At 36.5% G+C, this 27,531-nt stretch overlaps 1 protein-coding gene across 2 annotated transcripts in view; it reads left to right on the plus strand.

Moving 5' to 3' along the window:
- Positions 1-26,987, plus strand: part of CA8 (carbonic anhydrase 8) — a 102,796-nt gene extending 75,809 nt beyond the window's left edge. For both annotated transcript variants that reach the window (XM_012759544.3, XM_012759543.3), the window contains 2 exons: positions 1,623-1,792; positions 23,210-26,987. In XM_012759544.3, coding sequence (XP_012614998.1) covers positions 1,623-1,757 — 135 coding nt within the window. In that variant the 3' untranslated portion in view covers positions 1,758-1,792; positions 23,210-26,987. The remainder of the gene's footprint in view (positions 1-1,622; positions 1,793-23,209) is intronic.
- Positions 26,988-27,531: the final 544 nt, after the last annotated feature.

The raw sequence follows: 27,531 nt of genomic DNA on the forward strand, positions 1-27,531 counted from the left end.
AGCCTTGGCTCTAGAAATTTTCCGGATGTAGCAAGCAATAAATGCTACCCATGTTCCCACACTTAAGACCTGAAGAAGGTCTAGAGAAAGACCATCATGTAGATTAAACAGCTAATTGTTTATCAGACTGGCACCTCTGTATAAATATAGCATGTAGGTATTATAAAGTCAAAATAGGACAATTCCAGGTCTCCATTGGTAACATGGAAAAATGAAACATTAGAAGTCAGCTTTCTAACCTGGGTTCTACTCTAAGAAACCATTTAATTTTTCCCCAACTCTGTATATGAGTAGATTGAATTAGAATCTTGTGGAATTCAACTCTTGGAGTCAGGGAACTTCTCCTTAGGAAAATGCACGTGTAAAATTTTGGGCCCCCTAAAGGCTCTAGGTGTTCTTAGACCTTTATTAGAACCCTCGAATTAGTTGATCTCTTGCATTTCATTTCTCTTCACAAATTGCAGAATTCTATGGCTGTCACATTAAGGACCTTTGTAGATACAATCCTTTGATACACAGATTGTGACTGTTTGGTGGATGAATGCTGCTCAAGTCACATTTGCCCAATACTCTGGGATATATGCAGGACATAGATTATATTGATTTGACTAGAATTCTTAAAGAGGTGGCTATGGGGCTGGGAAATGAGCAGGTGGACTTGGAATTGTCAGATTTCTATCACTAGCTTATTTGGAAACTTTTTAAGCTTTTAAGCCTCTGAAGCCTTAGTTTTCCCTTCTGTGTAAGGGACGAAGAATGTCTGTGTTCTGTGACTATGTGGCACTTAAAGGAAATAATGGACAATGAGCCGTGTAGGTAAATCAACTAATAGATGTGAATGAGCCTGGAGATGCTCATCACGTTTTTGCTTGTTGCGCAAATACTTCCCAGAGAGTCACGCCTGGCAGGTGTGGGTTCTTAGGAAGCTCAGACCATGCAAGTCAGATAAACTGCTATGTGGCAAATGGGGAAGGTCCCCTTGGCACTCTGGAAACCTCTTCACATGTAACAGGCAATTCACAGGACCTCTGGAGGCTGCCCAAAAAGGGAGATGAGCTTGAAAATCAGTCTTGTTAAAAGATGACGGTGGGCTTAAACTTTGGAAAATCGTAAGTATTCTTTGGGCCTGTGATCATCAAAGCGCTAAGTAAACAGCAAAGAAAGTCTTTTGATGAAGGAAATCTCTAATCCATTTAACGTCTAATCTGTATTAACATACAGGAACATCAGAATCTATTAATTAAGAATATACTTGGGAAGCATTTGTAAGAACTTATTAATTCATTTGTTCACTCTTTCTTAATATATTATAGACAGGCATAAAACCTTTTGGAGAGAGGTGTGTATCATTCTCACAGTAACAAATCCAGCAGGTTTTTGTGGCTATTTGAGTTGTCTGGAGATAATTGGTGTCTGTACTTCTATTGTCATCTCTTGAAAGGGTCTTGTCTAATGTCTTAGGTCTAGAAGGATTAAGTCTGTTTTTCTCTTTTTGAAGTTTAATTTTAACTTTCTCCTTTCTAATGGTTGTAATTTATACATATTTTAAGCCATTTATAAAACTCAAATCTTGTTAATGTCTGATCATTGATTAATCTATTATGTTGTTCTTTCATTTTCAGATAGAAGAATTTCGAAGGCTGCGGACACACGTTAAGGGGGCAGAACTTGTGGAAGGCTGTGATGGGATTTTGGGAGACAACTTTCGGCCCACTCAGCCACTTAGTGACAGAGTCATTAGAGCTGCATTTCAGTAGCCGAAGAGAACAGGAACAAGTCCATCTTCATCAGGGTATGTGCAGATAAAGTAAGGAAAATGAGGTACACCATTACATAAATGTAGCATCCCAAAGTTACTCGCATCATAACCCTGACACTTTAGCAATAAAACATGTGCACTTCATTTTGACAAAATGTATGCTTTGTCATCCCCCCTCACTTCTTGGAGATGTTTGTGACTCATTAATAGGCTAAAGGCTATACAAGACAAAAGTTAAACCACACCTGCAGGCCATGAGGTTGCTCAACAGATCCCTTGAGTTCCAGTAAATGTCCAGTCCAGCGGGGTGGCTTGTCTCTGAGTAACAAACATCCTTATCTTAAGTTAAAACATTCCAAGCCTTTAGACAAAGCTTCATTTATGTAACCAATTACAAATTAAAGAAGCTTTAAACCCACCTATAACCTATAAGTCCCCCACCCCACTTTGAGATGTCTCGCCTTTTCAGACCAAACCAATGTGCGCCCTCCGCATATTGACTTAGGGGCTTACGTGTAATTCCTGTCTGCATGAATGTATAAAACCAAACTGTAAGCAAGCTACCATGGGCACATTTTCTCAGGATCTCTTGAGGTCGTATACACCAGGCTGGTCACACACATTCAACTCAGAATAAACCTTTTTAAATTATTTTACGGAGTTTGGTTTTTTTTCTGTTAATATAACAATGCGAAAAAAAACACAAAAATACATACTTACAAGTTGTAATGAATTCATGTATGAGAAGGATGAAGCAATGCCAGGAAGGAGATTTCAGGTAGATAGAATATCTTTTGCAAAAGCCCCGAGGGACTACTCTCTGTGGAGGAGGGAAGACTTTGGTGTGTTGAGGTACCTGAAAGAAGGTCTGGTGAGTTTGGGGTATAGAAAATGCAGGGGAGAGGCAGGCAGGGTCCAGATCTTAGAGGGCCTTGGCAGTAATGTTAAGGCATCCTTATTTTATTGGTAGGCATTGTGAACCTATAAAAACTGGCACTCAGGAGAGTGACCTGATCCCATGTATATTTTTCATAGCTCACCCTGGCTGGAGAAGGAATGGGTTGCATTACAGTGGGCCAGGGCAGGAGTAGAGAGAGATTTTAGAACCCTGCTGGGTAACCGAGGTGATAGGCATGGAGACTTGTACACTAGAATAGAAGCAGTGGAGACAGAAGTTAATGGGTGTGAAATAGAAATTGTAGGTGGTATCTGGTGATGAATTGGGGGAGGGTGGAGGGAGATGGAAGTGTCAAAGGTAACTTCCATGGGTTTGGGCTTTAGAAACTGTGGCTGGAGTGCTACCGAGTGGCCGTGGGAAAGCTGCAGGGAGGCCCTGTTTGGGATGGAAAGATGAAGAATTGAGTGAGCAAGAGATGCCCCGTCAGCCACAGCAGTGGGCTCCTGGTCATGAAGACCATTGGAATTTCCAGAGTGGAGATCAGAAAAGAGGTCTGGGTTGAAATATGTGAGTGTTTTGGCGTACTTGATTATATATGGATGTGCACATATAATGTTCCAATGGATCTAATGGGATTACCTCACTAAGTGTTCATAAAATCTCGTGTGAGGCTGCACAAATGAGTTAACCAAGATAAAGAGAAGTTAGGTCATGGCCCAAAGTTAATGCAGTTATTAAGCAGAGGAGCTAGAAGTCAGATCCAGGTGGCTCAACCGTCAGAGCTCTTTTTCTTAAGCACTACATGTACGGAGCTCAAAGAGGGTCCCCACACTGCGGTCAGGTGGCATGGAGTGGCACAGGAATGAGGGGTACGTGTTACAGCGGCCCAAGGTGAACGGGAAGGGCAGGGCTGTCATGGCTACTCTGGATGAGCAGGGCCGAGGGGCGGGCAGGAGGCCCCCGCAACAGAGAGGACGCGGGATTGAAGGAGACCTCTTCTTTTCTTTAAACAAAAGAAATACCAGAACTTGTCTATATACTGGGGGCCAGGGAAGAACAGAGGATGGAGAGAGACCTAAGGTGCTGTTTCCAGGAGGAACTAGAGCAACGACCTCTCTGAAAAGTTAAAGAGATGGAATCCTGAGCACACAGAGTGACTGACTTTGTTGGGAAGATGAACACTCTCTGTGCTGTAGCTAGAAGGAAGAAGGAGGCGGTGGTTACACAGCCTGTGCACGATTTGCTTTTATCATTTAATGAAGAGCAGAGTAGGAGCTAGGAGGGGCGAGCCCCAGGGAGGCTGGGCTGGGAGCAGGCAGAGGGGAAGGATGGGCTCCCCGGAGAAGATGGTGGTGTGACTGCAGAGAGCGTGGGAGAGCATGAAGTTGTGCGTCGTCCAGTCTGTGCTAGTTAGCATACTCTCCGTGAATGCCACTGTAAGTGACACTTTTAATGAAGGAAGATCATTGCCTGGAATGGTTGATCCATATCTGGTCCTAGACCAGGTTGCTGTTATCTAAATATCAAAAAAAAAAAATATTACTATTTTATCTCTCTCTTTCTTACACACACATGACTGAAATGTTGTTTGTAAGATTTTGTATTAAATATATTTCAGATACCTCATACTTCTTATATGATAGATAAATAATGTATAATTTTTCAAAGTTTTAAATTATAGTTTAGGCACTATTTTAAAAAGAAGGATGGATTTGTGGTCTTGGTGGCTGAGATTACTTTAAAGGGGATAATTTTCCTCAAAATTACTAAGAATGGTACAGGAATTCTTTCTAAGGTGACTTCAATGCTGATTTCATTCTTTTATGAATACATTTTTGATCCTTTTATCTTGAAATATGTAATACAAATCTAGTCATAGTTCTACATTAAAATTATATTGGGAAATCAGACTTATGGATGTGTGCATTTTATTTGATATTTAATAATGCCCTCAGACAGGTCATTCAAATTTTTATTAAAGTGAAGTGATTTGACAGTCAGACTTTGAATTTAATGCATGAATGTTTCATTTAAGCTCCTGGAACTAAAAAGGAAAAAAAAATTCCCTGGGAGTTAGTTGTTCTCTAAAAAATGTTTGAAATAATTCAGATTTATTTTACTGAAATAACTTTAGTTTTTGGACTTAAAATGATTTTTTTTAATGTCCTGTCTGGATACCTGGAGGACTTTGATAACCAAGACTTATTATTCCCATGAATAATCTGTGATTTTTTAATATTACCATTTAAGAAGTGTGAACCAAAGTTTTGTACTTGTTTAAAGAATTAGCATGTAACTCACCAGGGTCTGGAAATTCTTTGATTCAGCAGTGCTAGTTCAGATTCATGGGAGCCAATTGATAGTAAATGATCCTTGAACCATTGAATATTCTACATGATGCAGGAGAACAAAATCTATTTTAATAACAAACAAATAATAAGACCAAGATTACAATCCAGCTTACTTGTTGCTCTTGGTATTATAATATTGGTACTACTCTTCCAACAAAATGTTTATTTGCTTATTTATTTCATTTAGTATTAGCCCATTTTTATTTTATTTTATTTTTTCATAATTTTTTTTTTATTTTAGGGTATTATGTGGGTACAAGTGTTAAGGTTACATATATTGCCCCTGCCCCCCTCCCTCCTCGAGTAAGAGCTTCAAGCGTGTCCATCCCCCAAACGTTGCACATCTTACTGGTTGTGGTTGTATATACCCATCCCCTTCTTCCCCCTCCCACCCTTCTGACACCCGATAAATGTTACTCCTATATGTCCACTGAGGTGTTGATCAGTTAATACCAATTTGCTGGTGAGTACATGTGGTGCTTGTTTTTCCATTCTTGAGATACTTCACTTAGTAGAATGGGTTCCATCTGTATCCAGGAAAATACAAGAGATGCTCTATCACCATTGTTTCTTAAAGCTCAGTAGTACTCCATGGTATACATATACCACATTTTATTAATCCACTAATGAATTGATGGGCACTTGGGTTGTCTCCACAGCTTTGCAATTGTGAATTGTGCTGTTATAAACATTCGCGTGCAGGTGTCTTTTTCATAAAGTGACTTTTGATCTTTTGGGTAGATGCCAGCTAGTGGAATTGCTGGATCAAATGGTAGATCTACTTGTATCGCTTTGAGGTATCTCCATATTGCTTTCTACAGAGGTTGAACTAGTTTGCAGTCCCACCAGCAGTGTAGGAATGTTCCTCTCTCTCCACATCCATGCCAGCATTTGTTGTTTGGGGACTTTTTGATAAAGGCCATTCTCACTGGAGTTAAGTGATATCTCATTGTAGTTTTGATTTGTATTTCCCTGATGATTAGAGATGTTGAACATTTTTTCATATGTTTGTTGGCCATTATTCTGTCTTCTTTTGAGAAGTTTCTGTTCATGTCCTTTGCCCATTTTTAAAAGGCTATTCTGACAATTCAAAGACTGTCTCACTTGTAACTCAAATATTGTTAAACTGTGCACATATTTACAGTAACACTAATGAATTATAATTATTTCCTGTAAAAGCCAATACCACAAGTCTCTTTAGGTAGTTTGCTTTTTTCTCCCCTTAAAGGTGAAAAAATAAATGTGCCCAAAATAGTTTAGGTAAAAAACAAACAAACAAACAAACAAAAAAAAAACAGAAAAGGGAAAAAGAGAGGTTATACGGCAATCATTTCTGAACAGTCCCTTTGTCAAACTTGACCTCATTTTTCTTTCTGGGTCTTTGAAGTTATCCTTGACTGTATTGAACTCTTCCCTACTTGTACTTCTGCAATTAATGACGTTTTATTAGCTTTAATAAAACTATAGGTAGCATCAAGTTCATATCAGTTTTCTTTTATAGCCTAAAAGAGTTATAGCTTAGGTAAGGATAAGGCATTTTATAGAAAAGGAGGGGGCCATGTGAGGAATGTGAGAATGTCAACTCTGAATGACCAATGGGTGACAGCTATTATCCTTCCAGGATAAATGGAAAGCTCAGAGCCATATTTTCAGTCAGTGGAACTTGGACTCTCTTCACTCTAATAATTTAACATGATGCAAAGCATTAGGGTGAGAATTGAAAGCTCTGTAGATATAGCTATTTTCTATTTACTGCATCATACAGAATTTCTTCAAAATGGAATGAATTTCCTAAAGGATCTCAAAACAATTTCAGTAAAATGCCAAACACCAAGGATGCTCAAACTGTGATGTTCTGATTATGTGACATAAAAATTGTTATTAACCCAGGAATGAAAAATGTCAAATCTGTGTAAGCTTTTTTCAAGATTACTGAACAAGGAAAATACTTTCTTTTGATGTTTTGGAAATGTTTATAATTTATTGTGGATAAAAATTTCAGAATTATTTTTTTTTCCTCCCTCCATTAATTCAAACAAAATTATATCTGGGAAGAAGACAAGGCAACATTTTGCAATCATGGGCCAACTTGTATGTTGAACATTAATATATTTTTGACACCTTAAATATAGTAGATTTCATGATTTGAAATCTTAAGAATAAATTTTTCCATAAGAAAACCACTGTGGCCAGTTTATATAATTCAAACATGTTCTATTATACCTTTTACCAAAGGGATACTCAAAAAGTGTGTGCTGACATAAAAAAATGGTTTTTAAGTATCAGCAGAAAGGCTTTGGATTAGCTAAGGAAAAATGTATTTCTAGAGGCTACCAGGAGGACTGTTTTGGGAGACAGGTGGTTTAAACCTCACAGTGGGCTTTCTAGGAAGACTAACTTCAGTTCTGGGTGCTTTAGGTGGGAGCCTGTCTGGTCTGGGGTATGTTCCACAGGCCTTCTGGGGGCCATTGAGTGCTGTGCTTTTAGTTCCCTGGTTCTGTAATGAATATGCTTTCTTAAGTCTCTGTAACCCTGTCATGGAAAAGAGAAACTAGAGAGAATAGGCAGTAGGTAAATGAAGAGGAACATGAAATGAATCCTTCTTTATGGGTAAGTTTTTCTTAGTAAGTCTCCCACTGGCAAAATAAAACTAAAAAGTTGATTTTAGGAAATTATAAAAAATGCTAAAAGATAAGTGCAGAATTCATTGGAAATAACATATACTTTAATCAGGAGTTTAAGGAAATCCTTTGTTTTTAGGTATTGAATGAATTTGTTTTTATATTTTCTGCACCTCTTAGAACAGTATTATAGAAGCAACAATATCAAAAAGAACCTTTTATGTCAGCATTTCATTATGATTAAAATCTTAAAATAAAAATAGAGGGAAAATAGAATCAAAGTAGGATTTGTATTTAGATTAATATTCTTTACAATTGAAAAAACTCAGAAAATTATCTGGAGATCTACTTTTGTCAGGTTAAAATAGGGAGTTAAGGAATTGAGTCTCTATTAAAAACTATGTTGTTTTTAGGCACTTATGAAGAGTTCATATTCGGCTATAAAAGCTTAAGCAAAAACTACTGCTGTTTCAGTTGCACGGGAATGGCAGTAATTAGGAAAATCATCATTTTCTCTTTCACTACAATTTTACCTAACCTTCAACTTTCTGTTTGTGAGAACCTCACTTTTCTTTTTTGTTTCTCTGATTTCTTAGTACCTTGACAGTTATCTGTATTTTTTAGCTCTCTGCCTTTTTAGGGTTAAATTTAAATGCTGTTAATTGAAGGACCAGGTTTTACCTCCATGAAGTCCTTTCCAAGTAAACTGGCCTTATTAATCTTTCTCTCTTTGCTGAGTTTGGTGCTATATTAGTTTAGTTTTTAATTATTTTTGGTTTTCTACTGCACTGAGCAGTAAGTGTTAGTACCACTTACTCCACCGAACTATAGATTTCTATGTAATAGAGTCAAATTAAGTTTGTAACAGACTACATTAAGTAGGTTTTCTTCATGCAAGACTTCAGAGACCCTGTAATATGCCAGGATCCTATGTGAATGTCCAAGAGGATATGGTATACTGTGTTTCCCCGAAAATAAGACCTACCCATAAAATAAGCCCTAGCAGGATTTCTAAGCATTTGCACAACATAAGCCCTACTCCAAAAATAAGACCTAGTGATGGGCGTGGCTACGCAGCATATCTGCACAACCCATGTATTTCGTTGTGGAGCAGTAAAGAAGACGAGCAGCCCTTCTCATCTGCCCCATCGTGACAGCTACTATCCCAGAGGTGACCTGAAAGGAGTGGGCAGCCCCACCAACAAAGTCCACTCCCCCTGTCAGGTCCCGGCCATCCTGTGTGTGCTGCAAGCTGAGGCTTTGAGGGGAAAATAACACATCCCCTGAAAATAAGCCCTAGGGTGTCTTCTTGAGGAAAAATAAATATAAAACCCTGTCTTATTTTTGGGGAAACACGGTATATGGCATTTCACAATGTATTTAACCTGAGAGCAACACAGGAATGCAGAGTATGTTTTGATAAATGCCTGGTGTTCCAAAGCATTCATTGTGATGTTGGAAGACGTGATGTAGGGATGGGTGGGTGGAGCATACAGGTGGGGGGGCCAGAGCCCACAGACAGCCCTCCCCTCCCCCACATGCCCCTTAGGGAGGGAAGAGCAGACTCTGAATGTGTCCTGACACATGGTCAGGTTACCTTGGGCACAGCTCGAAGTAATAGTAAATTAAAGGATTTTTAGTTACTTTACATGTGAGTTAAAGGATAACAAACCCTTCGTGAAAATCTTCCAGTGGTAATAACAATTTGTTTCCAATAAATTGTAGTGGTTATGTGTATGATAAGTGGTTCACATATGTCTCATTTCACCTCAAAACAACTCTTCAAGATGGACATTGCTTTTTAAAAATTTTGTCAATAATGAAACTGAGGTCCAGAAAATTTGTCTTCCCCAAGTATATAAAGCTACTAAAATGTACAACTGATACAATTGATGGAAATAGTAATTTAAAAATAATGTCCTTAAAATATATGCACGTATTTATTTTGTTATATCAGTCAATTCTAATTCTGTCTGAACAGTTTTCAAGGAGCTGATTATAGTTTCATTGAAGTACAACATCAAATTTAAAATTTCTCGGTTAGGAAATAGTGAAGTAAATCTATCTGACCAATCTAGGACCTAATCTAGTATTGTGCAAATAGTAAATATTTGTTAACTAGATCAAAGTATTTACTTTCTTCTGTGAACTTTATATTTAACTTTGAATTATTTGGAAATTGTGAGTTGCAGTGTGATTTTTTTTTGTTTGCTGTTTTGTACATATTTTAGATATTATTTAATGACATGACAAAATGTTTATATTTTTTCCTCGTCAATGACTGGTAAATTTCTGAAGGGCAGTAAATTTCAAGGGGCATTTTCAGTCCTTATTTACTGGATCCCTGAGCAGCCTCTGACTTCCTTCTTGCCACACCGTTTTTTGGTGTCCATAATACAGACTTTTCTTCTATCTTTCTACGTGTACCACCTCTTCATCCCTTGCATACATGAATGTCCTTTCAGGAGGCCACTTAGTGTTGGAGTCCTCACAGCTCAGCCTTTGGGGCCTACTGTCTCTGTAGGTGAACTCATCCGACCTGTAGGTGACTCACAGCTTGTCATCACTAAATGCACATGACTTGGTCATTTATGTTTCTAGACCAAGTCTCTCGGTTAAGTTCTAGGATTGAATGCCCAACTGTCTGTATAACTTTTCTTTTGGATACGTCAAAAGCATTTCAAACTCAACATATACAAGATTTAATTTATGATCTTCCTTCACAGACCTGGCTATCTTCCACTTTTCTTTGAAACCCAAGTCTTACATGACACCTCTCTTCCTCACCTCACTCTGTGTTTGCAATTTCTTATCCAGTTCTGCAGATTTGCCCTCTCATAGCTCCCAAAGCAGTCTCTATGTCTCCATCTTCATCAGCACAACCCATAAAGTTAGCATCATCTTCTCAAGACTGTTGCAAGAGCATTTCTCTTCTCTTTTACATAGGACTGTTAAAACAAGATTTATTAATCTTGTTTTATCAGGATAAAAGGCATGATGACATACAGCACTCAAACTTGGATGCTAACTCTGTCTGAATACTAGATGTCTGGAGAGTGCCAAAAAGAATTCTGAATCCATATCTGAGCAAGTGGGAATGAATGACATATAACTGATTGGCAATATCTGCTCTTGGGGAGGAGAGGTATTGTGGTTTGTTATTGCCATTCTATTATTGGCATCTGATTTAAATGTCTCAGCTATTATGGATGAAGTCTTTTGAAAATGGGCTTTGGAAAATTGATCTGTGTTAGAGCTACAATATGTAGGTAGATGTTAGCAATTGTCAAGGAAAAATGACTAATGTCCTGCAATCTATCTTCTTGTTAATATTTTCATCTCATTTATGTATAAGTTATGATCCCAGTGCTTATACATAGCAAATTGTTTGCATATAGTGAAACCTAGAGAATCTGAAATATCAGAATGGAAATGAAATAGCATGAGAGTAAGCAAAGGATTATGTCATGGTAGTGTGGAAGAACTTACCCAGACCCTTTTGTTATAGATGGAAGCCACCTCCTGAAGAAGGGAGAGGGTTATGTGTCTTCAAATTTGGGCTGCTATAACAAAATACCATGCACTGGGTAGTTTCTTTTTTTTTTTTTTTTTTTTTTTTTTTTTTGAGACAGAGTCTCGCTTTGTTGTCCAGGCTAGAGTGAGTGCCGTGGCATCAGCCTAGCTCACAGCAACCTCAAACTCCTGGGCTCAAGTGATCCTCCTGCCTCAGCCTCCCGAGTAGCTGGGACTACAGGCATGCGCCACCATGCCCGGCTAATTTTTTTTTTTTTTTATATATATATATCAGTTGGCCAATTAATTTCTTTCTATTTATAGTAGAGACGGGGTCTCGCTCTTGCTCAGGCTGGTTTTGAACTCCTGACCTTGAGCAATCCGCCCGCCTCGGCCTCCCAAGAGCTAGGATTACAGGCGTGAGCCACAGCGCCCGGCCTAGTTTCTAAACAACAGAAATCCATTTCTCACAGTTCTGGAGGCTAGGAAGTCCAAGATCAAGGCTCTGGCAGATTCCATGTCTGGTGAGGGTCCACTTCTTGGTTTATAGAATGGCACCTTCTCACTGTGTCCTCACATAGTGGAAGCGGCTACTTAGTTTTCTGGGATCTCTTTTTTCTGAGATCACCAATCCTAATCACGAGGGCCCTGCCCACATGATCTAATTACTTCTCAAAGCCTTACCTCTGTTGCCTTGGGGGTAGGATTTCAACATATGAATTTTGGGGGGACATAAACATTCAGTAGTTTAGAGAAAAAAACGTGTAAGAGAACAATAGACACTGACATGACCCTCACAAGGGTAAAAAACAATCTATTTTAAAATATTCTTAACAAAAATTTATCAGACAACCTTTTTTATTTAACTGTAGTTCTTGGATATATTTTTATGTTGGCACATGTAGATCAGTCTCATTCTTTTGGCTACTTCAGTTTTACTTAAACACCCCAATTAAAACTTGTTTTGATAACATATAAAGCTGAAATGGAATAGATAATGCATCAGTACTTTAGGCAGAATTTGAAATATTTGTTAAATACTGTGAACGCTTCTCCAGTCAAGAAATTTGCCACTAGGTAACATCTCACAATAAATGAGCTGTTAAAACAATAAAACCATGTTGGTTTTATATGGATCTGTTCTCCATTACACTGCTTCTTAAAATCTCTTTCAAAATATTTGAATTCTTATTGCTTTGAATTCTTATTGCTCATTTATGAGTTTCATTAAAAACTCTTAAAGGTCTTTAGGGCTTGTCTACAGAACATATTTACAAGTGTGGAGTTGACTGGGATCTCAGAAAGTTCTTTAATCTGGTCTTTTGACTGAAGAGGTCTTCACATACATTATTCCAGATGGTTACTTCCCATACCTAGAAAAAGCCCAAGCAAATAAACCTTTGTGGTCACAGAACACCTACTTTAGTGTTTCTTTACCCCTACATAAAGCAAAAAGGAAAAATATAACTTCATGAAATAAGTTCTATAAAGCGTTAACGGAATTAGAATGCTGTTTTGATGGTATTATTTTTATAGCTTTTTGTAAATAAATATTTTTGATGAATGTAACTGTTTATATTCCAGGTATTTTTAAATGTTTGTTTTCCTTCTTTTAGCAGCATGTGAAAATTCCAACAACCTTTATGTTGCAGAAAAACTCATGCCATTTTTTTACAGATATGACTTATTCTATTATGGGCACAATCAATGGTTCTCTAATGGTATTTTTTAAAAGAATGATTATATTTAGTAGATCTCAGTAATAAAATCACTATAATGAGGAATAAAAGATTGTAAATAAGAATAACAATGTTATTAATCATCTAAATCAGTCATTTATAGCACATTCCTGTACCTGAAATATTTCCATAGGAAATAAGGCTAAAGCACACATTTACTTATAATTAGACATAATACAAAACTTCTCTCATTATAATAGTTACTCAAATCCCAATTCAACTTAATTTCATTGACTTTGATTTCTGGACTGAAAGCATTAAGCTTGAACTAGTGAAAAATGTATAATTTGTGCATTCAATTAAGAAGTAATTAGATACTCAATCACTCTTACAACACACCAGGGATTAGGGAAGAAGGAAGAAAAATGAGACTCAGTGTAGTGTGTAAAACAGTTTTGTTAATTAGTTTAGTGCTAATTGAGATTGAGAAAGTGTCAAAGTATTATAGCATAGGTTTACTTCTGAATAACTTTAAAGCTAAGTTTAGTGTTTCATAATACTTTAGTGCAAAATTACTTAGAAATTACCAAGATAGATGATTTATCCTGGAGTTTTGATCAAAGTTTAAATATTCGTTCTAAGTTTTACATATTGTGAGTGGTGGGAAGCAAAGGAACTAGTGCATTTTTATAATTCGGACTCTATGCTGTATTTTATCTCATTTAATCCTCACAACAATCCTGTGAGGCATGTATTTTTATTTTTATCTAAGGGATAAGGAAACTGAGTCTGGGGGGATTGAGTAACTTGCTCAAGGTCGTAGCCTGTAATGCGCAAAAGCAAGGATTCAGAGCCAGGTGGCTTCAGCTCCAAATGCCTGAGCTCCTCACTGCACTACCACTCACAGTAACAAAGAGCAGACTGTTGTGAATTTTCTTGTGTGTATTTGCCTCTTATCTCATTTAGATAAGTTCCTGGGAATGAGATTTCTGGGGAAAAAAAAAGAACATGCCTCTTTTCATTTTTTGGTAACATATTGCTAAAATACTCTCTAGGAAGGTGCTTCCTTCTAGGAAGGAAGGTGCCCTAATTTGTGCTTGTACCATTGAATATTTTATAGAAGATATTTTTTGCCATTTTTTGTCAATCATTCAGTGTACTTTCCACCTTTTTCTCATCTCCTCTTTACTCTTCCGCTTACTGAGATGTGTTCATCTCCATCTGCTCATTGAAATTGCCATGGCAAAGGTCACCTTTGCTTGCTTTCTTTATGCTTTTGGTTCCCTTGTCTCCAGATATAACACATATTCATAATAGAATATTCAAACAGTACAGAACAAAACGAAGCAGCAGCAAATCTCTCTCAAGCCCTCCTGTCAGTGACAGCGTCACCGGCACCAGTGCACCTGGGGGCCCTGAGCACGGCGGGGAGTGGCCCGGGTTCTGTTCCGACTGCACCACTAATTAGCTGCGTGACCTTGAAAAAGTCACTAACATCTCTAAGTCTCTTCATCATTTAAAAGAAGGCCATGATATTAATAGTATCCACTTCATAGGATTGGTTGTGGAGATAAGAATGAGATAATGCAATTAGAGTATTTAACATGTTTCTGATCCACAGTGTAAGTATTCAATACATGTTATCTTTATCATTATTTTTCTCTTTACATATGTATCTCATATGGATATGTAGATACATGATGTTCCTTACAAGATAATACTGTGCATGCTGTTATTCTATCAGCTTGATGATATATCTTTTCTCGTCGTTTATATGCTTCATAGTTTTTTTTCTTTTGCCATATTATGGAGGTACAGATTTTAAGGTTTCAGTAAATGCCCTTTCCCTCCCTCCCCCGACAAGTCTGAGTTTCCAGCATGACCATCCCCTAGATGGTGCACATCTCACTCATTATGTATGTATATACCCCCCTCCCGCCCCCTTCCCCCCTGCCCAATACCCTATTACTGTAGTACCTATGTGTCCACTTAGGTGCTGCTCAGTTAATACCAGTTTTCTGGTGAGTATAGGTGGTGCTTATTTTTTCATTCTTGGGATACTTCACTTAGTAGTATGGGTTCCAGCTCTAACCAGGAAAATAATAAGATGTGCTATATCACCGTTGTTATTAGAGCTGAATAGTACTCCCATCAGGAACAAAAAAGGAGATATCACAACTGATCTCAAAGAGATACAAGATATAATTTATGAGTACTACAAAAATCTTTATGCACACAAACTGGAAAATGTGGAGGAAATGGACAAATTTCTTGCTTCATAGTTTTGAATGGTCGTACATAAGTTGCTTTTAAGTATGTACCAAAATTTATTGAGCTGTTCCTCTATTATTGTACATTTAGCTAATTTCCATTGTTTTGCTATAATCAGCAATCCTGGGGTTAACAACTTGTTTCCTTAAAGAATTCTTAGTAGTGAGATTACCGGCTCAGAGTGTTACTATAATATGTATACACATTGCTTACCCCAACACTTTAGTTGTACAGTTTATGCTCTCACTAACTGTGTATCAAACAACGCTTTCCACCTTCTCCAACATCGAGTGTTTGGAATTTTTTTATCCTTGCCAATCTCATTAAAAATGGCTCCTTTACATTATATTTAATAGTAAGTCCTGTGAATACTTGGTGCTATTTTTGATTTTCCTGTTCTGTTCCTTTAATCTATGTATTCATGTGCAATGTTTGTGGCATTAGTGTAGGTTTCAGTGTTTGGTAGGACGAGACCCCTTAGCTGATCTCTTCTGCATTCTTTTCCTGGCTAGTTTCAGATAAACTATTTTATCAGAAGGATAGAAATAAAGAACAAAAGAAAAGGGGGTGAGAAAAAGAAAATGAGAGAGAAAAATAGGAAAAAAGGAAAAAGGATGCTGCTCGAATTTTTTAATTTGCATCAAATTTACTATTTAAGGAGAATTGATATCTTTATAATATTAAATCTTTCTATAAAGGAAAAATAGATCTATGTTTATTAAAGTTTTTTAAATGTCCTTTTTTACAAAACTTTATAATTTTCTCTTCTCACTAAATTTGCTCTGAGTTGCGCATTTAGGTTCAGGAGTCAGCTGGGGTGTGGCTCTCCAGGGAAAATGGCACCTTCGCTCGCTGCTCTGCAACTGGGGCAAATCGTTGATATTCTTTCAGCCTTGGTTTCCTCATTTATGAAGTAGAGATATTGAGAGTCACAACCTCCTAGGGGTATTGTGAGGATTAAATGAGATAGGGTAGTATGCACAGCATGGTGCTTAATGGGGTGTTAGCATTCATTGAATGTGAGCAATTACTTTTATTATTATTATCATTGTCATTATAGATTTTTCCCAGTATCTTTTTCCATTATATTTTTACATTGGCTAACATTTTTTTCATTGAAAACATAATTGATTAGATTTGTCTCTGGCTTTCTTACTAACCTTTTATACAGTTCCCAGTAAGACTTTAACTGGTTATCTTTAGTTGTCTAGATAGACCATGATAACATCTGTAAAACATGACAGTTTTATTTTCTCCTGTATAATTTTAATACTTCTTATTTCATTACACCATCTAGCAATTCCAGAATAATGTTAAATAATTAATAATGACATCTGGCACCCTTTTCTTATTTCTGATGTGCTTGAATCTCTATTTCCAAATCCAGTGGCATGTCTCCCACTCTCTCCTTTTGAATCTTCAAAAGCCTTTGACACTCTTGACCTCTTCCTTTCTTTTTCTCCTTTCTCCTTTTGTTGACCTGATGCTGTTATTAGTGAGTATGTTGAAAAAGAAGGTGAGTATTCCTTTCCATGAACTAGAAGGGCATTTGATTTCACCCTGTGTGTGGCAGTGTTGTAGGGGAATGTGAAAATATAGACATAACCAGACATTGACTCTTCCTGAGGAAGCAAGCTCACAGCCTGGAGTGAGGGTAAATCAGGCCCACAGCTAACTCCTGGTCAGAGCAGCATGGGCCAACTGCCCGCGGTGGTGTTCCACTGATGCGTGGGAGAAAGAGCTCACTCTGAAGCAGAGTTCTCATTTCTGGCATATTGCTATTTCTTAAAAGACTCTTATTTTGGAGATTTTACAATGAATTATTATACTTAAAGAGGGATGCTTAGTGGGTTATCAATTAGCTGGGCCCGACTCACTGGAACTTACGTCAGCTTTTTGACCTGCAGTGGCCTCTGAGGAGCAGGGTGTGTGTGCACACGTGCTTATTTATTTTTGGTAGCTTTTCAGGAAATTCTCCAGTAGTGATTTGATTTGCTCATTCCCCAGAGTCTCTTCATACAAGATAATTTAAGATTAAGAAATAGTCATATGAAAGATAGCATCTGTTATAATTATACTGAAAGAGAATGATTTAGAAGACTCCTTAGGCTGTGGCCATGTTTCAAGGTTATTATTATGAACAATGGTTATTATATAATAGAAAGTTTCCCTTTTATATTTCAGCTTTCTTATTATTTAGATATAGATAAATGGGTATTTGGAAGAAATCCCAAAGGGGAGAAAGTCAGCTTTATTACCTTTATATATTCAAAGTGTCACTTCATTAGATTGTTTTACCAAATATATTTATATTCTGATTACCAAGTAATATAGTTTTTTGTAGAAACCTTAGAAAAACGCACAAATGCATAAAAAGGAACTTCTGTTTCAAATGATGATCATGGATTGAAGATAGGCACTTGATTTTGTTTCCACCACAGACTGCATTAAAATAACAGGAGAGAGATTTTTTTAAGTGCATTAACCCATAAGGATATAGAAATAAGAGTGGAGACAACAGCAACAATATTTTGGAAGCTGGAAGCAGATGGTTGTGGGGTAATAGATTTAGCAGATGTGAGGAACAAGCCTGTGGAGATGATAGAATTTCTCAAAGTCCCAGGAACTGGTGGTAACATATTTCTAAAAGCTGGAGTGGAAGGAGGCTGAAGTTATCTGTATTGGTTGAGAGTTGTTTGAGAAGCAGTTACATCTCCTAGTCTCTGCCCAAGCCTTAGTGGATGTCTGGAGATACTTATCTTCTGGAGATGACAGAGAGTCTCTGTAGTAGGGGACATAGACCCAACCAGGTGAATAAATAACATTCCCATACTTCATGTCCCCCTCCAGTATACTGGCAGAAAGGCCCTACTCTCCGGACAGGGCACAGGAAGGGTCTTCTCTGGAGGATCTGACCAAGCCAAGGGACTTCTCTGCAGAAGTAGACCAATGGCTCATCCTGGTGAGGGTGTGACAGCCAAGCCTCCCATGTGCCCTCAGCCTCCAGTCTGGCTTTGTTGTAGCAGTTGTTTCCCACTCTGACATGTGAGCTGTTAAGCATATTGGGAAAAAGCCTGTAATAAATATGAAAGACCCCAAAACAAATAGCATAATGTGAGGTAAAATAAATGAATAGCCAGAAGGAAAAAATTATAAAGAAGTTATCAATCCTATCTTTGGAGAGGTAAGGAAAGAAATTGCAACCATGAAACAAGAACATGATGTTATTGAGAAAAGGAATGTACAGAAAACAAAGAGCTTTTGGAGATTGAAAACATGATAGCAGAAGGGAAAAATTCTATGGAAGAATCAGAGGGCCGAATTGAAGAAAATTCTCAGAATAGAGCAAAAGGCAAAAAGATACAAAATAGAATAAGGGAAGAAAATTAGAGGACCAGTCTAGGAGGTCCATTATGCACATAATAAGAAAGCTAGAGAGAGAATAGGGAAATTGGGGGAAAGGAACCCAGCAGCAAAATCCTTCAAAACATTTTCCAAAAACTCAGCAGTATAAATGTACAGATTGAAAGGACCCACTGAATTCCCAGCGTAGTAGACTGAAATATACCAGGGAACTGTTATTGTGAAACTTCAGAACACTAAGAGAGAAATTATATAGGCCAAAACCAAAATAACAAGCAGGTCAAAGTCAAGCAACCTGTTGTTTGTTTGTTTGTGACAGAGTCTCGCTCCATTGCCCGGGCTAGAGTACAGTGATGTCATTACAGCTCACTGCAATCTCCAACTCCTGGGCTCAATTGATCCTCCTGCCTCAGCCTCCTAAGTAGCAGGACTATAAGTGCACACTACCATGCCCCACTAATTTTTCTATTTTTAGCAGAAACAGGGTCTCGCTCTTGCTCAGGCTGGTCTTGAACTCCTGACCTGAAGCAATCCTCCTGTCTCAGCCTCCCAGAGTGCTAGGATTACAGGCATGAGCCACTGTGCCCTGCCAGAACCTCAGACTTCTCAGCAGCAACACTGGAAGCTACAAGTCAATGAGCATGACCTTATGAATTTTGAGGAAACATTATAATCCACCTAGAATTCCTTACTCATTCAAACTTTCAGCCAAATGTGTCAGTAGAATAGTTAGTTTTAGATATCAAGGTCCTCAAAAATTTATTTCCCAGGAAGCTACCAGGTATGCCTCACCAAAATGGAGTAAGCCAAGAAAAAAGATGTGAGACCCAGGAAACAGGAGGTGCAGCAAAGGAGAGAGGCAAAGGGATGCCCAGAATGATGGTGAGGTCAGATCATAAGCATAGCTGGTGGTCAGTGCAGATGTGGGCAGGTGAGAAGGTTCTAGACAAGCTTTCTCCAGGAAGGTGAAGTTGATGCAATGTGTGATATGTCAACTATTTGAGAAGAGAGTAAGGAAATTAGTAGATAGTTTTGGATTGAATTAGTTATGAGTACATAGCATACCCAGATGGAACAAAACCAAGGGGCTTATTTGCTTGAGAGAAAATAAAACATTGTGCAGGAAAGGAAAATTAATTTAGTATGTGTAGTTCAGCTGTAAATAATATTTACATTGTTACAATAATAGAAAGTGAATATTGATCCAACCAAAATTACTGTTATATATAACCATATTTGGTGGATGGGTGATGGGAAGGGTTGATGTGAGTATGGGATGGTGTGTGTATATGTGCGTGTGCACATGTGTGTGCGCATGTGTGTGTGTGTGTGATGCTGACGGGGGAAAGAGGGTAAACTCTTCATTCCCTGTAGGGAAAACTGATATAATAAAATAGAAAATTGAAAGTTAGCAATACAATCATGCCACTTAGCTCTTATCTCTATGGTGTTAAAATAATTGGCTAAAAGGATTAAAGAGGAGGAAATTGGTGACACATGGGACAGGGGACTGATAGTTGTCAGAAGAAACATTTTAGAACTGTTTACCCTTTAAACCATTTTTAACTTGGATACAAGTAAAAATGTTAAAATAGGAGCAATTGCTACTCTCATTTTGTTACACTTTTTACTCTGTCACCTAGGCTGGAGTGCAGTGACGTCATCATAGCTCACTGTAGCCTTGAACTCCTAGGCTCAAGTGATCCTCCCATATCAGCCTCTCAAGTAGGTGGGACTACTGGTGTGTGCCACCATGCTCAGCTAATTTTAAAAAATTTTTTAAGAGATGGGGTCTTGCTATGTTGCCCAGGCTGGTCTTGAACTCCTGGGCTCAAGCGATCCTCCTGCCTCAGCCTCCTGAGTGGCTGGGACTACAGGTGTGAGCCTGGCTCTTTGTTACACTTTTTAATGCATGCACACACACACACATTTTCTGCAAGTTTGCTTTGGGCTAGGTATTGATTGGGCTGGACCTCAGGAATATAGTGCAGATGAGACCAAGCACGATTCCATCCCATGAAAACTTTCTCTGAAACACTAGAAAGTAAATTTCAAAGATGTGTGGAAAATGATGGGCCATGCTTCACATTTATGTTGATGCACAGTATTGTAGTTTAATTTTCAGCTAGTAAGATGTCTTTAAAATCAACTAAAATCATTACTAGCAGCTCAGTTATTTGCCTACGAGGTACTATGCTCTGCACATTCTATTCCTGGTCATATTATATCCTCACACACTCCCCAGGAAGTAGATATTGTTTTTGAGGCTCAGAAGGAGCAAGTAAGTTGTTTAAAATCTTACAACAATTGAGTGGAAGAGCTGGGATTTGAACTTGGGTCTCTCTGATTCCAAATCCACGGCCCAGATAGCGATAGATTGAGACATTTTTACAGTTAATCTATTAATGTGGTATGTGCAGTAAATATCAAGTATACATGGCGGAGGGTAATAGAAAGATCATCTTCAGAGGGCCTTGGCATTAAAGGTGTCATATTTTTTTGTTGTTGTTGTTAGAAAAATATCTGAGGAGGGAGGGGAAGCTCAATAACCATGGGGTATTATTTTTAGTTTCCTCTGTGAGGGAGATTTTAGTTGAGTGAGTACCTGCATTCACCAGCAGAGTCCACACCCAGGTAAATTAGAATTCTTTTGCCATTTACTGAGAACTCCCTCAATCATGCCCCAGGAGCTTAAAAAATGAATGGGATGCCAATGAGCATGGGCATCTGTTGCACTGTGGAAAATTCTAAATGTTAGAATTTTTCTGCTTTGGGTTAAGACCTGGCCTTGTATGTTACGAGTACAGTGACTGTCTACCTATCTATCTTTTGCTTAATGGATGTTTTGGACCATGGTAGCTTAATTTTTAAGGGGTTAGATATATTCTTAAAATGAAATTTCATTTCATAAACTTAGAATATATGCCTCTGAACCAGCCTTTCACAAATGCATTCTACAGCACACTGGCCTTCCAAAATGTTTGCTAAATCAAGAGGGGACTGTCCACATACATCTGGTGCATCCTAGATGTGCTATCCTCTGTAGGCAGAGTCACAGTGCACATTAACATATTAGAGACTCTGAGATGGTTTTGGAGTAAAGAACCATCTGATCAGTGTCTACGATTTTTTTGAACATGGATTCATTTTTTCCAATCACTGGATGCCAGGTTATTTCCTTTTGAGAAAATTCATGTGTTATGACTTTTAGGCCCCATTAGCTCTGAAATGCTGTGATTTTATAATTTAGTCATCAGTCAGTTTCATGTCATTTTGATTTATAATTTGTGAATTTATAATTGTCAGATATATACATAAGAAATTTCCTGTTTTACCTTTGAAATCCTATTTTTGAGGCATAATCTTAAAGATTTGATGGGTGAGGTAGCTGGGGAGATGTTGGTGAAAACTTACACAATTTCAATTAGGAAGAATAAAAGGTCTACTGTATAAAATGGTGACTGTAATTCAGAATATATTGTATTCTTGAAAAGTGCTAAGAGAGTAGATTTTAAGTGTTCTCACTACAAAAAGGATAATTATGTGAGGTAATGCATATGTTAATTAGCTGAGTTAGGCTTTCCACAATGTATATATATTTCAAAACATCATGTACACAATAAATATATACAATTTTATCTGTCAATTTAAAATAAAGTAAAAGTTTTTAAAAATATTTGATTGTGACTATCTTATTTGAAATGTAGTTTGCAAATATATAACCCAGAATTATATTTTCTAAGAAATTGTTCCAGAAATTCTATATATTTGTATGTACATATGTATCTATGTACAGACATATATATGTACATGTGTATACCCAGGCACATAGATAGATACCTATGTACCATACATGGATAATTCTGAAGTATTCTATTGTATTATAATTTATTAAGGAAAGGAGGCCACTTTTAGTTTGTTTCTAGTTTTTTGTTACAGTGAGTATCCAGTTTTTTTGTTGCACATAAGATCTTTGTATGATTGGATGATTACATCTGTCTTATAAGTTCCTAGAATTGTAATTCTGAGTCCAAAAGTATAGGCATTCTTAATTTTTATAGTTATTTATTGGCTACAAGATTGGACCAGCTTACTTTAGGCAACTGATGACAGTGCCAATTTCCCATTGCCATTGCTGGCAATGCCAGTTCAGCTAATTCAGTGTCATTGAACTGAATTCTTAGCTGATGTCATTTTCCTATATGAGAAGCATGTTATTTTTTACCTTAAAAAGTGCTATTGTCTCACGTATTATTTTACTTTATTATTTAACCATTTATTTAATAGAAATGTAAAGTTGTTTGGGAACTAGAAATAACTAGTCTGTGTGCTCTTGAATTACCATCTCTCTGTGATTGTTATGCAGGAAATTAATGACAATAACTTAAAAATTTACTTTTATTTATTATTAGATATGATGTACAAATTTATTTTTTATAAAATAGTTCAAACAATGTATTATAAAATATAATTGTTTTATATAATGTAAATATAAAATTTATTTATTTTGGTTGAAATGTGTTTGACTCTGTGAAATTTTGCATACATGAATTTTGCCATAAAAATAAAATTATGGTGTGGAAAAAGTGCAGAAATAACAAAGTTGTGCATGAGGATATTTTTTAATTTCCACATTTCTTATCATGAAATTTTTAGTTTTTACTATCTCTTTTTAGAGTGTAAAAAGACTTTTCAGTTTGCTATGGAAGAATGTCAGTAACATAATTGATTAATTCATTCTTTTTTGCTTAAAGGAGGAAGACAATGGTCCCATAGTGCACTTGGATGAAAAACAGAAACTTTTGAGCTGCAGCTTCATTTTATCCTCAAAGCCTACATTGTTTGTCTTCATCTAATCCAGCTTTGATGGACATCTGTGACAGTTGCCTGTATACATGCTGTAATGAAATATTAGAAGTGGCTGCACATTCCAAAGAAACTCCATAGTATATATCTGCATCACTACTGCTAGGATCCACATTTTTGCACATACTGTTTATTGTGTTTGTGTAGAAGAAATGAAACTAGTTTCCAGAATTGTTATTAATATGAATATATATCATGTGTTAATATTGAGAAAAGGAAAAATACATTCCCAGTGTTATGAATTCATCACTTCCTGTCTCCAACAGAAAATGCAATCATTCAGAGAGTAGTGTAATTCCTCATAATGAAATAAGAGTTTTGATTAAGAATATCCAGAGCTTCACAATGCAATGTGAAGGATTAGTAAAAATTAAGTCTTGTTATTTTCTAGTACTCATACCACAATTAATGTCAGGCTGGTTTGTGATGGAAGACATTTTGGAAGTTAATGCAACAACACAATATTCACTTTATATATTACTTTCTTAGTTAAAGTATTTAAGTGAGTGTATGAATCTAATCATATTTATTTGACATATTTAAAGCTGTGGTTTCTAGGAATTTGAGAGAGGTATAACAAATGGGATAAAATGCAGGTGGGTACAATGTACCAGGAATACTTTTATTTTCCATCAATAGTAGTGTAAATTTAATAGTATCTTGTATTAATTCAGTGTTGTACACTTTGTAAGACCTTAAAATATTTTATTCTATGATTCCACTTCTTTAGCATGTTAAGACATTTCTTTCAAAGATGACTAACAATATCCTCATTTTAAGTGCTACTAGCAAATTTAAACGTATATTTAATTACAGTTAGATGTGACAGAATGAGATAATTTACATAAAGTAGTAGAGTACCTGGCACTAAAGCAAACAATAAATATTATTGTTATAATTGTTGTAGAGGTAATGATGTCAATAACAGTCCAATTTGGAGGGATTTTGTGATGCAAAATATCTAAGTTAGAAATAGAAAATAGGTGGAATAAGTATGTGTTCAAAGGTTTCAGATGTGTTGAGTAGAGATTGTTATAATGGAAGCATTAAATGTAAATAAAAATCACTCCAGATATCCCTGAAAATGGAAGCAGAGAAGGTTCTTCATGGAGTCTTGGACAGGGAGAGAAAGGCGTAGGGCTGTGGCAAAGTGAGGAAAAGTGGGAGCAGCCAGGAGCTCTGTGCCACACTGCGGCGGCATCAGGCAGAGCCTCTGAAGCACATTTTTTTGTAGTTCTAGTGTTCAACAATGAGGAAATGGCAAAGCATGATTTCAAAACCATGACATAAACATTTGCATCATGCAGACCAGCACTGCTACCCTTCACATGCGAGACATTGGCTGCAGGTGTAGCCTCATTTGTGGTTATCATCAAAGACTAGATCGGAGGCTTTCTGTGAATGAGAGACTAGTCATGTGGTGCTTCTGGCACTCCTTTGGTAGACCCTGTGTTTGGGCCCTGGAATAAAACAGTGCCTGGGTACCAGCCTCTCCACGCCTGACCAGGTTGGTACTGAGCAGCTAGGGACTGTTCTTGGACTGAACTTCTGATGCTTCCTGCAGTCCCCTACCATCTTTCCTTGAAATGTACAAAATAAATATAACAAACTTTAATTCAAATGGCTTTCGGGTTGGAATCTAGTTTTTTTTTTTTTTTTTCATATTCCACCCTTTCAAAATGTGTGTGTGTGTGTGTACTGAAGCAATCAAATTACTAAACATTGTCTGAGTTAAAATTGTGAGATTGTATGGAGCCTTAATATTCTTTAATATGGAAAACCCTTTCATCCCACAATTAGGTACCTCAGACCCAGAATATGAATGCTGTTTATACTATGCTTTTGCAGGAAGGAATTTGAAAGGGTGATTTGTCACTCAGCAAAAGTGCAAAGAACTTGATCTCAAATCTATCCTGTTTTGATGGTGAGATGGGAAAGGAAAGTAAAAGCTATGTGATGGACCCTGAAATTGGGGAAGAAGCCTCCCAGAGAAATAGTGGGAAGGGATTGATGACAAATTTCATAGATCTTGAAATTTAGGGTAGATTTTGTTTACAAAACACAATTTAAGAAAACAATAAACTGAGGTGTCTTTCCCATGGCTTATAAACATGTAAGGGCCTCTGATTTGGTAGTTAATGTACTGATGGTGTGCATAGTAATACTGTTGTCAGAAGTTTTGCCAATTAAAATAATTTGAGTCATCTCTTTTTTGTTCATCAGTATAGCTAAAGGCTTGCCAATTTTGTTGACCTTTCCAAAGAACCAAAATTTGCTTTCGTGGGTTTTTCTCTATCGTGTTTCTATTCTCTATTTCATTAATCTTTGTTCTAATCTTTATTATTTCCTACCTTCTGCTTGCTTTGTATTTAGTTCGTACATTTTCTAGTATCTTAAGGTGAAAGGTTAGGTTATTGACTTGAGATTTTCTTTTTTCATGAAAGTATTTACAGTTACAATTTTTTCTCTTAGCATTGCTTTAGCTGTATCTCATAAGTTTGGGTATGCTATGTTTTTATTTTTATTCCTCTCAAAATATTTTGTAATATGCCCTTTTTTTGACCCAATGTCAAACTTAGGAGTTTGTTTAATTCCCACATATTATGAATTCCTAGATCTGTTATTGATTTATGATTTCCCTTCATTGTGGTCAGAGGATATACTCTATATAATCTCAATCTTTTTAAATTTATTGAGGCTCACTTTATGGCCTAGCATATGGTTTGTCCTGAAGAATGTTCCATGTGCACTTAAGAAGAATGTGTATTGTGTGCCTTGTTGAGCGATGTGTTTTGTAGATGTCTGTTAGGGCTCCTTGACTTACAGTGTTGTTCAAGTCTTCTTTTCCTTGTTAATCTTCTGCCCATTTTCATTGATTATTGAAAGTAAGGCACTGAAGTCTGACTATTATTGTTGAGTTGTATCTTTCTTCAATTCTATTAGTTTTTTCTTCATGCATTTTGGTACTCTTGTTAGGTGTCTATATGTTTATAATTGTTATATCTTTCTGATGGAACTATCCTTTTATCATTATAACATGTCCCTCTTTATCTCTAGTAACATTTGTTGCTTTAGTATATACTTTGTCATGTGTTGACTTACTATAGCCACTCTGGCTTCCTCATAGTTGCTATTTGCATGATATATCTTTTTCCATCCTTTCACTTTGAACTTATTTATATTTTTTGAATCTAAAGTGTGTCTCCTGTAGACAGTTTATAGTTGGCTCTTGTTTTTCAATACAGCCTGAAAGTCTTTCCACCTTATAATTTAATGTATTCACATTTAATATTGTTGACATAGTTAGATTTATGTCTGCCATTTTGCTTTGGTTTTCAACACATCTTGTGTCTTTTTGTTGTTGTTCCTCTATTCCTACTCTATTGCTTTATTTTACATTAAGTGAATATTTTCTAGTATAATATTTCAATTGTTTCAATGTTTTTGTTTTCAGTTTTGTTAGTTTAACTTCTTAGTGGTAGCTGTAGGGCTTATCATACACACGTTAATTTATCAGAATCTACTTCATATTTATGCTAACTTGATTGCAGTGATTTCTTTAGTTACAGTTACTCCTCAATAGACTATTCCAACCTTCTTTTGTGCTATTATTTTTATATTTGTGCTATTATTATTATATATATTACATCTATACATTGCTATCAACTCAACAATATATTGTTATAATTTTTATGTTATATAATTGTAGTATATTAAAGAAGTATCTTAAAGAAGTATATTTAGTATATGTAGTATATTAAATGTAGTATATTAGTATAAATATGTAGTATATTAAATAGTATATTTAGTATATGTAGTATATTAAAGAAGCTGAGCAGAGAAAGGAGAACAAATTATATTTATAAAATTTCTTCTAATAACCTTCTTATTTACTGTTTCTACTTTCACTTTGTCTTGTGGATCTGAGTTACCAACTGATGTCATTTTCTTAGTCCAATACTTTGTCCTCACCTATATTCTCTGTGTTGTCATTGTCAATTATCTCACATTTGTTCTAGGCATAAAGTACAATTATATAATATAGTTTTATACAATTGCTTTTAAATAAGAGAAGGAAGAAATATACATTTATACTGTCTTTTATAATTACATAATTACATTTACTAGTGCTCTCTGGTTTTTGGTGTGGATTCAAATTAGTGTCTGGGGTCATTTTGTCATTTGCTTTCAGGCTGGAAATCTTTTTTTG

The sequence above is a fragment of the Microcebus murinus genome, chromosome 7 (assembly GCF_040939455.1).
Source record: "Microcebus murinus isolate Inina chromosome 7, M.murinus_Inina_mat1.0, whole genome shotgun sequence".
Classification (NCBI taxonomy): Eukaryota; Metazoa; Chordata; class Mammalia; order Primates; family Cheirogaleidae; genus Microcebus; species Microcebus murinus.